This window comes from Sinohyriopsis cumingii, chromosome 8, assembly GCF_028554795.1.
Source record: "Sinohyriopsis cumingii isolate HCF-2022 chromosome 8, ASM2855479v2, whole genome shotgun sequence".
NCBI lineage: Eukaryota > Metazoa > Mollusca > Bivalvia > Unionida > Unionidae > Sinohyriopsis > Sinohyriopsis cumingii.
Window position 1 is genome coordinate 77,048,025 of NC_142968.1, and position 12,858 is coordinate 77,060,882.

A 12,858-nucleotide genomic window follows, 5' to 3' on the forward strand; every position below is an offset into this window, starting at 1 on the left:
GATATCGACTATAATACGTTGAGGTTTCTTTAAACTAGTTGTGCCGTCTTAAAGGCATATCTTAATATGCATATTTCGACTTATAACTGATTTAAATATCACGATTCTTATCGAAATATTAACTCATAACTCAATATATATATATATATGACTAATATTACAATATATAATGTTCTATTTATGGAAATAAATAATAAACTCATCAGACGTATTTCGTAATTACGTATATTTGTGATACTTTACATGCCTCGAATCTGACCTGAAATTTTGTGCAGTTCAGTCCAGATTTCGCTCATCTTAACCTCTCTATCTATAGTCACCAACATGGCTCCCTCCTTAGCGCATGTCGTCGCGGATCGGTTGAAATCCATGAGGTCAAAATGAAACTTAATGCACAAATGTATCGTCTGAATATAACCACTTCCGTGCTGTGAACAGTCTGCAACATCAGTGGGAATTAACATGATCATAATGCACGTTTATCTGACCACTAAATAAGTGGCAGTTGCAGACATGGTATTATATATGTAAATTCAACAATTCTAGCTACGTCACCAATATTAATGATGACAACAAACAAGTGTGGTTTGTCTGTCAGTATAGTCGCGTACATAAACTGATGCACCAGCGTGAATGTTTGGTGGGTATTTATTCAAATACAAATTATATCTGGACCAAGACTCATATGGATGGCGTTATTTACCTTATTTCATAAAATATATACATTGAATTTCCATATCACATATCCATTAGTATTACTTCCATTTTGTGACATTTATCATATGCCTTACTCTTCGATATTAGGTAGATATTAGGTCTTCAACAAATACTGTAACTGATGGTATATAATCTTTGACCATTCTCCATTTTGTCAGATAATAGGGGGTCAGCTCATTAAAACAACTCTTAAATCAAAATATCCTTACCTTGTACAACATGCCTGGTGCTGGGCATATGAGTATTGGTTTGCTCCTGATGCAAGTGTGTGACTGGATGCGTTGAAACAGAATGGGCTGTTGTTGATCTTGGCTTTGTAGAGGTTAGTGTAATTATTGGTTCATTTGTATTGTCAAATGTTGTTCCTTCTGGTGTTACAGTTCCGAGTATGGCAACATAGTTATTTCGACTGCAGTTAACATTACACAAATCAGTGTAGCAACAAGCCGGACAATCACCAAATGCACTGTATCGTCTTCCTACAATAACTCCAGTAAGGTTGTGTGTTAATTGTGTATTCTCGTGTTTTTGATGTGCCTGTAAACACATCTGAAATAAAATCATCAGAAGAAGAAAAGGAACACTATATTACAGGTAACTCAAAAGACCAACTTCAGCAACTTAAAAATACAATAGTTAGAAATTAGAACATTATAAAGCAGATAAAAATGGATCGAAAACATTTCTTTTAGACACGTTGCGATAGACCATGAAAAATTAGGTGGTATGATTTATTTGTCCTTTTGTAGCAATAAATCAGCGATAAACATTTACAACAGTAATGTGTGACCAAACTCAAGGCTGAATTAAAATCACGCCGATGGTTTACTTAAAGGACTGTCGGGGACACAAGGGGAAATTAACATTGAGACATATTGTTTCAGTGTTGAAAATTGTGAACATCAAGTGGAATTACACTGTTACATTGTTAGACATGATTCACCATGATTAGGGAAATATTGTGGAGCACTACGGAGTTGACGCATAAGATTTACACTGTGATGCGCATAGTCACAACTGGATTTTAACATTACGACTCCATGTTGAAACATGTATGGGTCACAAAGCAAAACGTAATATTACAATTATTATACATGATCCAACAAACACTTTTTGATAACCATCCAACACCAACTTTTATAGTCATCTCACGCACGTACCTTTTGAATATGATCCAACACCCATGTTTTCAATGTTGTCCAAAACGGCGCTTATAGTGATAAGTACCTTAGACGTTCTATCCAAAACGTTTCGTCTAGTAACCAATATTTCTTACTTACTATTCAACACGACGTGCCTATTGACCAACACACTGTCATCTACGATCCAACAATAATCTTTATATATATATATATGAGTTTGCCGTATGAAGTGACAAATATCCCACACCTAATATTCAACACAACGTGTGAAATGACCAATACCCAGACATCTACTATCCAGTACACCTTATTACCATCAGCACGCGTTGTGAAGTGGCCTGCTTTCTAGTGTTTATATGCATATATCTGAGATTCATATAAAAAGCATAACCTGTACCCCAGATCATGACGGACGTGTCAGTAAATGATTCTTTATTGTACTGGTTTATCGACCCTTTTCATCAAGCTGACAACTCAAGAACGCATCAAAGTTGACGTGACTTTAAGCCGCAATAAAAATCCAAAACTATCAGAGACATTAGCAGCGACTGAAAAGATCCACAAAAATGTACAATTGTTGTTGTTGAGTAAAGTAGTAAAACAATTACGATAAGTGTATATACCTTAGTCGAGATTAAAAACTCTAGAACAAAACTAAAATATGGCCCAAACTGAACGTAAGGCTGAACGGTATAGACTAATACATAATGTAACGGAGACTGAAATAAATCCCCTCAAACTTTAAACAATGCACACAAAAAATACAATTTGCAAACACAATTAAAAGTAAAATCTACGCAAACTTTTAAGTTGCTTTACAAACAAAAAAAGAAATTATATCTCATTAGCAAAGGCTGCAAAATGTCTGGACAACTTTAAAACTTGTAATGTTTCTTTTATAAGTTGAATATATTAAACTTGAACTACTATTTTTCACTTACGGAAATTGTGAAAGATATGTAAAAGAAATAAAATTTCCAAGCTCTTTTGAGTCTCCAACACTTCACACTTCCTAAGCAAAGAAAGGTAGAGTTACCAAACACCCGTGATATATTATCGAACAGCCCACATTTACTATCCACCACTCCATACTGACTAGCCAACATGTCATTTGTTTCTTCGCAAACGTGTGTTGCAGTATTTTACCCATGCTAAACAAAAAAATCAAGATAAAGATACATTTACGTTTTCTGGTGTATTCTTGTCATTTAGAATCAATATGAATTTTTAACATATATTAAATAGTATATCATGTTTTTATTCGACTGTCTTTCCTTTTATATATTCTTATCATTTAGAATCAAAATGAATTTTCAGCATTTATTAAATTGTCTATCATATTTTCTTTTCTGACATCGGCTGTTTTGTTTCTTATTTAATCTTTTTGCCTTTTCAATTTCTTTCCTGGCTGGAGTCCTGCTTCAGTTTCTTCTGAAGTCTCTACGGTCCACCTATTTCACTTTATTGGGACTATCTGATGATTACCGTACTTTCTGTTGACACGGATATCAGGTATATTAACCTTTGTATCTTTATAATCCTGTCTTCGACGCTCTTTATCTTTGAAATTGTGTACACTCTGAAGTTCATTCTCCTTTAGCGTGTATCTAGACTTTTGTCTTCAGTGGAGTATTCAGCTGTATTGTTGGAATTATATGTTTTATTGGCTCTCCGTAAGTCTCAGACGAGAAGCGTGATCTGTTATAACTCTTCGATCAGAGATTGAAAATAAAAAAATCTTACCCTCGTATGATGAGTCTTTCTTTATATAAGGAGTGAGAGATGAACCAATTACACTTAATTATCTACTTTCATGAAATGATCACGTATTTACATTGAATAACCAGAACCGAAAGAAAGTCAGGTAGAATCCATTACGTTTGTAAAAGGATTCTCTCCGGAATGCAATTGGATCTTATATCACTTTAGTCAGACAAATCTTTGATATTGTCTGTAAGATGTTAGATGAAGACAAAGAGGATACTAAACTTGGTTTATACGAAACGGATATCATCATAATTCAGGTATTGTCAACATTAGTCGAAAGACAGAAGATGTGTGGTATACAGTTTTCTCCACTTGTCCAAACAGGAACAAACAGGAAATGGTCCGTTGAAAACGCCAGCAGTACCTACATTAAGTTGGTACAACGTCTCCAAAGTCAGTAGTGATAAATCCCTAAATAACAAAGAAATGTTGGAAGAGGTTTACTTCAGTATTCACCGTTTGACAAACTATATCACAAAGTTTACACCATCGTCCAAAACAGACCTTCTTCCAAAATGAACTCCGTCCTCGTTTAGCTAATAATTGGGATTTTTAATAAGTACTGACTAGCTCCAATGATCTTTATTCGCTAATTGATCTTTCAAAAAGCACATGAGTAATATTTATACCATGTGTAAATGACGTTTTGGCATGTGAAAGAAAATTCATCTTTGGTAAGATAAAACGGACACCATATTTTCTCTCCAAATCCTAATGTCCTCCAGATGTCACACGTACAAGAAGAGATTAAATCGTTGATGGGTCGAAGAGATATCTCACAAATGGACATGTATTGCACGATCTTTAAATGTTTCAGTAAAATGAATTTGATCAGACAGTGAAACCTGTTCTGAGAGATCTCAAGAATGTTGTGAAAATTATATAAAAGCAAAACACAACAGCGACAGTGATGGTAACATACACAAGCAGGAATGAAGCTAAAGAAACAAGAGAAGTGTTTACAATTCTTTCCATTCATTTTCCTCTACCCAGTATGATAACCGTGTTGATACTTCCGCCTACCCCGAAAATGGGACGATAAGAAAGGCTGGATAATAACAATAATATTGACACCCTTTTCAGCAGAAGGAAAGTCAAGGAAGGGAAAAAAGAGGTGAAAAAGCAATCAAGAAACAATGACAAAATCCAACTAGGATTATATCATGAAACGACAGTAACTACATGAATCATTCAGATTATAAGCAAAGTAAAATATGTCTACAAAACGAACTCATCGATCGACCTATTACTAATGAATCTTTGATGAAAACATGAAGCATTTGTTGATTCAGACAGACAACGACTTCATAAGAGGCCGAAACGCCCCAATGAATTGGCTTCAAACTTCTGCCGATGTCATTAATGGCTCCGCGATGCCAAATGACAGTCAACTCCGAGAGAGACTTTGGAAACACCTCAGACTTCATAGCAACGAACCCTCCCAGAAAGTGAATAAGAAAATAAGAACATCTGTCAGATAACTGGACGTTTATTAATAATCATGTACAAAGAAAAATACATACTGCACCGGGATTCCTGAGAATATTCCAAGTCAGAACTCAGTTTGCTTGCCATGATACCAGGGATAGTGCCGATGCAAGCATCTGCATGGATAGCTTTCATCCTCTGTCGCTTTTGACAACCTCAGTACCTATCGAATTTGAAGTTGAAGAACACAAAAAATATTACGTCTGAGTTACAGTTACATGGAGCTGAAAGTCAAAGATATCAGAGACAAAAGCAATCCACTTGCATAAGCCAGTGTTGTCTCTATCAACAATATCGTTCATTCGTTGATCAGCGAGTTGATTTGTTCTTGAATACCAACCTGATGAGTGGCAGCATGGACATTTACCCGCAGCGAGCTTACCTGGTTCATATATTGGCGTACAAAAATGCCAACAACACAGATGTGAATCCCTCAATGTTATGGAAACCTGACACACTAAACACGTAGTTGAATGTGAATGACGAGCCTCACAATGTTAGAACTAACGACAGCCTATTAAAATTCCAACATGGACATAGGCTAGAAATTATGGATCATGTACACTTGGTTATGTTTATTTGAACGTACAATAATTTTTTGAACGTACGTCTATGATTGAATCAGAATAGTACCTTTATCCATTGATAAACATTGCTAGCAGAACGAGCATTAAAGGAGTCAGATATTATGTGCAACGTGTAGGATTCTTACCTACAGTCGGAAAAAGAATCAGTCAAACATACAGCAGAACTACAGCAAAGTATCCGCAACGATGAGTGTAAACCGAAACCTTCTACGTTGCCTCGTGGGTATCGTCAGACATGCGAATCTCAACGGTGATTTTGACCAAAATCATATCGAGTTTCAACAGCTCAACGTATCCAAGACAGAATTCATCAGAGATGGACAGATATTGAGTACCAGAACCTTGAGAAATAACTTTATTCTTTAAAAGCGAGAGTTGCGATCTGTCTTGATTCAGAAGCCAAATGGACAATTAGGAAGCAAAAGTACGTATTGTATTCCGAACGACAATTTTGCAGGTGAATATGCATTGTGTGGATTTCATTTCACTCCAGACAAAGGTAGCGACGTTAGATATTCAGCTCTATACCCATGCAATCTTAGCATGGAATTTCAATTTGCAGGAGCCCTGGCTAGCACAGTAAACGCCATGATGTATTTTGAATTTGATAATAATCTGAAAATCAACCATTACGGAGAAGTGACCCTAGATTATTATAAAATTGAACTTTTAAATATAGGTGAGAAGAATGTAATCCATCCAGAAAACGCCAATGAAAGATCAATAGTAGGGAAGAAAACAATAACGACGTGATGACAAGAAGGCTAGAATAAGAAGAGAATTTCGGCGTCTACTTGCACGTCACTCAGCTGAAAGAATAACCGACCTGACTAGAGAACACTGTCATGGTTGTTAAATTTGTCGTCGTAGTCAGAAACAACACGACAAATGTTTGATGACGAACCAAGAAGATAAATGCGTAACGACTTACGCGACAATTCCGTACATTCATTGACTTCTTTGGAAACGATACCCATCAATACTCTCTTGCAACAGAGTACCTAGACCTCCCGCTCATCCCGTTACTTAACATAAATTTTAATTTAAAAGGTTCATTTTGAAATTAAGACCTAACATTACCTGTAAATATCATCAATACAGATGAAATTGCTAGACGGTTGGCCACTTCTAACAATATAATAATGTGATCCAATTTGAGGTCAACCATTCTAGCAATTTAACAATGTAGCCTAAATGTTGAATTCGTCTTTTAACGTAGACAGTCTCCCAATGTAATGTAACCCAACTGTATATTGTATATTTTATATGTGCGTGCCTGCTACTATCGTCACATGTTACTACTAACTTTTCAACATACCGTTTTTTCTCCACATCTACTTCTGAGGTCAAAGATTTCTAACAATTTAACAATGCAGCTTCAATGTTGAATTCCTCTTTTACCCCCAGACAATCTCCCAAAATACTGTAATAAAAGTGTCTATTGTATATTTTACATGTGCCTGCTGCGATCGTCACATGTTACTACTAATTCTTCAACTTACCGCCTTGTCACCACATCTACTTTTGTAGTAGATGTCTGGAAGATGGGCTAGACTAGGTTCAAGGATACATGCCTGGAACAAATATTACATAAATTCAGAGTGCAATGTTTGCATTACGAAGCATGTACTCATTACATTTAGTTACATGCTAAAGCTCCTTGGGAGGAATGTGAAATTATTTTGGTTTGCTTGAACACATCGTGTTTCGTTATCTGAATACTTACTTTATATTGTTCCGTAATAAATATATTGTGAAAATCTGTCTTGGAAAAGCTTGAAAATAATTGTATTTATGCTTTTAACATCGATGACCAAAGTAAAACAATGCATGAGATAACTCGGAAGAAAAGCATCTCTTTGAATAATGAAGTAGATAAATGTAGTGATTTCTGATTGGACCAATACAAGTGATGGCACTAGTGTCAATGTACGGACGCTGTTACTTTCATCTCTTTATTTTAAGATCAACCTTCAGGATTACTATGCGTTATTATAGATTTGTAATATTTTTCTTCCCTTTAAATTCTCTGTAGTGCAAATATTAATAAAATGATAGAATTCCATGCGCAACAAAAAGAGCATAATTATTTTGTCTCTGGATATAAATAAATTTTATATAAAATATTTACTACTAAGTATAATATATTTTAATTTTTGGTTTCTAATTTTCTTCAAGTGTTCGGTTAATAAGCAAGTATTTCTTTAATTATGTCTACTTTGCTACTGTACACTAGTAATTGGATATTCAAAAGTCTACTGTAATTATGTATCCGTACTGATAGTTACTAGTGAAGATATTGATAGGTTTAGGCACTAAGCTAGGCTTAAATGGACAGAAAGCAATTACAAACATGGATGGATATCAAACTTTACTTCAAACTGAAGGGCTATGTTAACGTCCGTATGTGTTTAAACTATTCATGATTTCCTTGGATATTGTAACGTAAAGTGACAAACGAGTAACCTGAACATATTTAATTACGTTTATACTATAATTGCTGTTTTGTATTAGATTGACCAAGAATTGAAGTTTACGTAAGTCATGTTCATAACGTTATGCAGTTCCAGTAATATTTTCATAATTCTAAAAAGGATCAGGTAGGCACGTGTTGCGCTTAACATGGCAACACATTTATTGATTTTTCTTTCTGTTAGTTTATACTTCATGAATTGGGAAAACCTATCATAGATTGACAAGGTTACAAACATTCTGATCGATGAACTTTTATATTTCCATATTAACGGTTACCAACTGTATAGTACACACAAAATAGGATCCGTTTTGTTGGTCTGTTTTTTGAGGCCAAGAGTTCCGTCAGACAAATTCTCTATCGAACATTGAACACAAACTATCTCACACATCTGGCCCTACCATCACCCCACCATCCCGTCTGCGACACCTAGGAACGCAACTAACAAAATACAGGTCAGCAGCTGTTACTAATAAGAATTAAATAAGTTCATCTTTCATTCTCACCTCGGGGTTCCCGCGAATTGTTCTTGTGAAAAAATTAGAATATTTCCAAATGTTTTATGATAATATTTTGTTAAATGCAATCATATCAGTATACGTGTCAAGCAAACACTGGCACGTCTCTATTTGATTGTGGAGAAAATAAAATAGTTATGTACATTTTGTAGCACTAAGTGTAAGAACAAATACACAGTCGCCGCATTATGGATTATGATACATTGTGCCTGGTGCATGTGTAAAGCAGTATTTTGATTATCAAATTATCATTATTATTTATTATTATTAACAATTTTTAATTGTATAAGTCACTAAGGTAATGAAAACAATGAAATTAAGCCAATGAAAATAGAAATGTTGGTTTAAGGTAAGGAACTCGCATGACCATGTGACTAATCTGTGATAGACATTTTATGGAAACTTCATCGCATTTATTACCTCTTTTCTATAACAGGCATGCGCGAAAGATAATGGCCGAGAGTATAAGCACATCTGGTACCACTAATACTGCTACTACTACTACTACTACTACTACTACAACTACTACTAATACTAATAATAATAATAATAATAATAATACATTGATGCAATATCAAAATTTGCATTTTCCAAATTGTGTTATACGGTTTAATAATGCAATGTTTTGGTCAGTTTGTAATGCTTCCTTTTTAGTAAAAAAATAAAATATATTAAGTTAAAAAATGAGCTGCGTGATCGGAGATTCTAGCAACATTTGGGCATAAATTAGGTTGCGATGATTTTGAGCCCATTCAAAAGTTTTTGCAACGAAAACGTTTATCAAATTAATAATAATTAGATTGAATACAGTACAATCAAACTAATTATCGTATGTTAGTGAATTTGTCCTGTAAGGGAGGAAACCAAATGTACAATTTAAAGTGTAAACCTCTGCTGTTATCATGCAGTCATGAAGAAACTAGATATAAATGTTAGACATATTTGATTCATTTATATCTAGTCAGTGAGACACTGGGTATAAATGTTATACAAATGTGATTCCTTTATATCCAGCCATTGAGACCAAATGCACTATTGACAGTTTAAACCTCTGCTGTTATTTCGCAGTCATGAAAACATTGGATATAAATGTTACACATATTTGATTCATTTCCATCTAGTGATTAAAACTCCAAATATCATTGCTAAACATATTTGGTTCATTTATATATAGTCATTGAGACACTTGACAAAAATGTTACTCAAATTTCATTTTTTTTATCCAGAGTAAATATGGCTTCTAGCAAATTAATCTTAGGACCTTGAGTTGAGTAAATGATCATACAATAATGCCACAAATATTGCATCACAGCGATAATGATTTTATAATAGAATTTAACTTACTTGCTCAAGATTGCAAACATCAACTTTCTGACAGGAATTTTGGCTTTGCTGAACTTCACAATTGTAACAATAGGGTCCTCTATTTTCTCGCGGTACAGCTGTTAAGAGTCAACGCAAAGAACTGTGTTTTAAAATTTTGTTTCTAAATTAAACAATGTGTGTTGTAGTACAGTGAATCTGCTTATTAATACATTTAAAATCATTTAATGTGTGATGTTAGGATGAATCACATACATACATAGATGCATATCAAGATATTATGTAAGACTGTCAATGATCAAAAATGAATTTGATTACTGGATTTGTTTTACTTTGGCATAATCTTCTCCTTACAACCCTCTCTTTTTTGTCTCTCTGTCTCCCTCACACGCTCTACCTCCTCTCCCTGCTTCATTTCGTCCTTCCGATCTCTATCTCTCTCTCAATGTTTCAAAGAAGACGCTTTCTTTCAAATGTATCCCCATTTGTGATCTTGATGGAGAATGCATAACATAATTCAAAACAAGGACAAGTAATCCTTGAATTTCGAATGGTTTGCTGATTAGATGGTCTAGACCCTGCGTTCATTGTTTCTTAAAACCAATTTATTTAATAGTTTTACAACCTTTATGATTTAGAGCGAGACATGAACAGTCACATATAAAAGAAGTCATGAACATTGAGGACGGAAAGATCTCTATTATTTTATCAAGATATAAACATTTTATCCGTTTTAAGCTTTAAGTAGTGTGTGTGTAAAGCAAAGGTCACCTCTATTGTAACAAAAACTATTATGTATCAATGTTAGTTTTATTTCAAGGAACTAAAATCAGTCCGATTTTCACACCTAAAATCACTTTTTTAATATGTACATTCACTCAGTGTACGATACACATCTGCAAAGGACCATAACTTTACCATTCACAGCCTAAAATTACAAAACAAACGTAACCTATTGTAAACTTCTTACCTAGCACGACAACGGTACAAAATGTTTTTCCTCTCATCATCAACATGACATTTTGATAGCTAATATCATCAATGAGCATTCAATCTAAGTTTGCTGAACAGAATCGTACATTTGTACCACGGTGAAGAGCCAGACTTACCCAATACGTCACATATTTCAACACCTTTTCTGCCGGTATTTATCAAGTGACAATGGGCAGCCATTTAGAGAGTGAATCATACTTTGAGTTTCAAATTCGATAAACAGCATTACCTATTGCGCACTATATGTATGTGTGTTCACGAGTTTCATAACTTAAATGTATTTCTTATATTATATATATTCTATCAGTGCATGCTGTTAAATGTATGTAGACACTTCAACTGTTTCATCTTATTTCACTTCGTGTATGTTAAATAGCTTTTTTAGGCGCACGTTCTCTTTCACTCTTCTCTCCTTACAGTCCATGATACTATTTGTGTTTTTTTTGTATGTATAGCTTGTTTACATTCCTAGTGCTGTCTCTCATCTGACTGAACTGAAATGGTGGAAGGGATTATAATAGCGGTTAGGGTGTTGTTCTTGTTTATGAACGAATTGCACGGATGTTATAGAAAGATAGATATTGCATTGGAAAGATTGGTTTATACGGGTTTTATCTTCTGCTCCACCCTTCCGTCCTGATGTTTTTAATATTTGAGTACTCTCTTTTTTACTGACAGTAAATACGTATATTTGTTTATGCACGTGTGTGCGTGCGTGTGTATATGCCTACCGTTTTCTCTCCTTACACAATGGTTACTGGGGTTATGAAGGTTGTAGTGAATAGTAGCTTCGTTTATTAATGGGTTTCACTTAAAATTCTTTCCGTTCCATTAGCATGTTACCATTCGTATTGTACGATAAAAGTATGTTCGTGTCTATATTGAGTGCGAATATTCCTACCCTTACGTTAATTAATATGTGTGGGTTTTGGTCATTCCTACAGCTCATTGGTTAGGTAATGTGGGTATTGGGCGTATGGATGTTACTTAGTAGATAGCTGGGTGTCATTCCAACTGTTACATTTTGAGCATTTGTAGTTTTAACATTATATTTCTCGTTATGTTTCACTGAGGCCGTAAAGTCCCACAATAATAAATAGAAGACATACAGTCCGATTTTATACCATATCATCCCACAAACATGATGGCGTCCCATTGTTAGTCTCCAATGAAGCCATATGCTCCCATTTCAGTCTACGTATCCTCTATTCTACATCAAATCTGTTTTTCCCTTATTGTACTGCAGTTCATCTGTACTCACCCCTAATTCCACATCACTCTACATTGCAAAAATCTGTGCTGCAACATTCTATGCATGTGACAATCACATCGCGTTTGCCAACATGTGATGCGGAACATATCTGTAAGACAAAAAAACATTTTTCTACAGACAAACACAAGAAACAATACTTAATTTGGACAAATAGTTTCAAACCCAACACTTTCGATGTTCAAACGAATCCCCAAATAGATACGATATGAAAAGAGATCAGTAAAAGTCCCTATCATTACTTTTATCATTGCTATTATTTTTGTTATCATAAGTATTATCATTATCATTATTATTATTATTATTATTATTATCATTATTATTATCATTATTATTATTATCATTATTGATGCTGTTGGTAACTGGTATAGTAGTTGGCCTCATAAATCACAATTATAGCACGTACATGTAACCTTAAGTAAATTCTCTGATTTTGAAGTTAGGAAAACCAATTGAAATTTGTGTTATCATTGATAAGCATGATTTGATATGAACAGAGTGTTCAATATAAAATCATTAAGTGTATGCGTTGAATTATATTAATTCTATTTCTTAGAGTACGTCACTATGCTAAGATGTA

The 12,858-nt window shown here is 34.4% G+C and overlaps 1 protein-coding gene across 1 annotated transcript; it reads right to left on the minus strand.

The window, feature by feature from the left end:
* Nucleotides 1–239: 239 nt before the first annotated feature.
* Nucleotides 240–12,275, minus strand: LOC149793910 (uncharacterized). Its single transcript, XM_089969062.1, has 5 exons — nucleotides 12,270–12,275; nucleotides 10,037–10,134; nucleotides 7,204–7,275; nucleotides 927–1,266; nucleotides 240–439 (listed from the first exon to the last, which is right to left on the minus strand). The coding sequence occupies exons 4-5, from the start codon at nucleotides 1,264–1,266 to the stop codon at nucleotides 240–242; spliced, it is 540 nt and encodes a 179-aa protein (XP_089825188.1). The 5' UTR covers nucleotides 7,204–7,275; nucleotides 10,037–10,134; nucleotides 12,270–12,275.
* Between the last annotated feature and the right edge of the window lie 583 nt (nucleotides 12,276–12,858).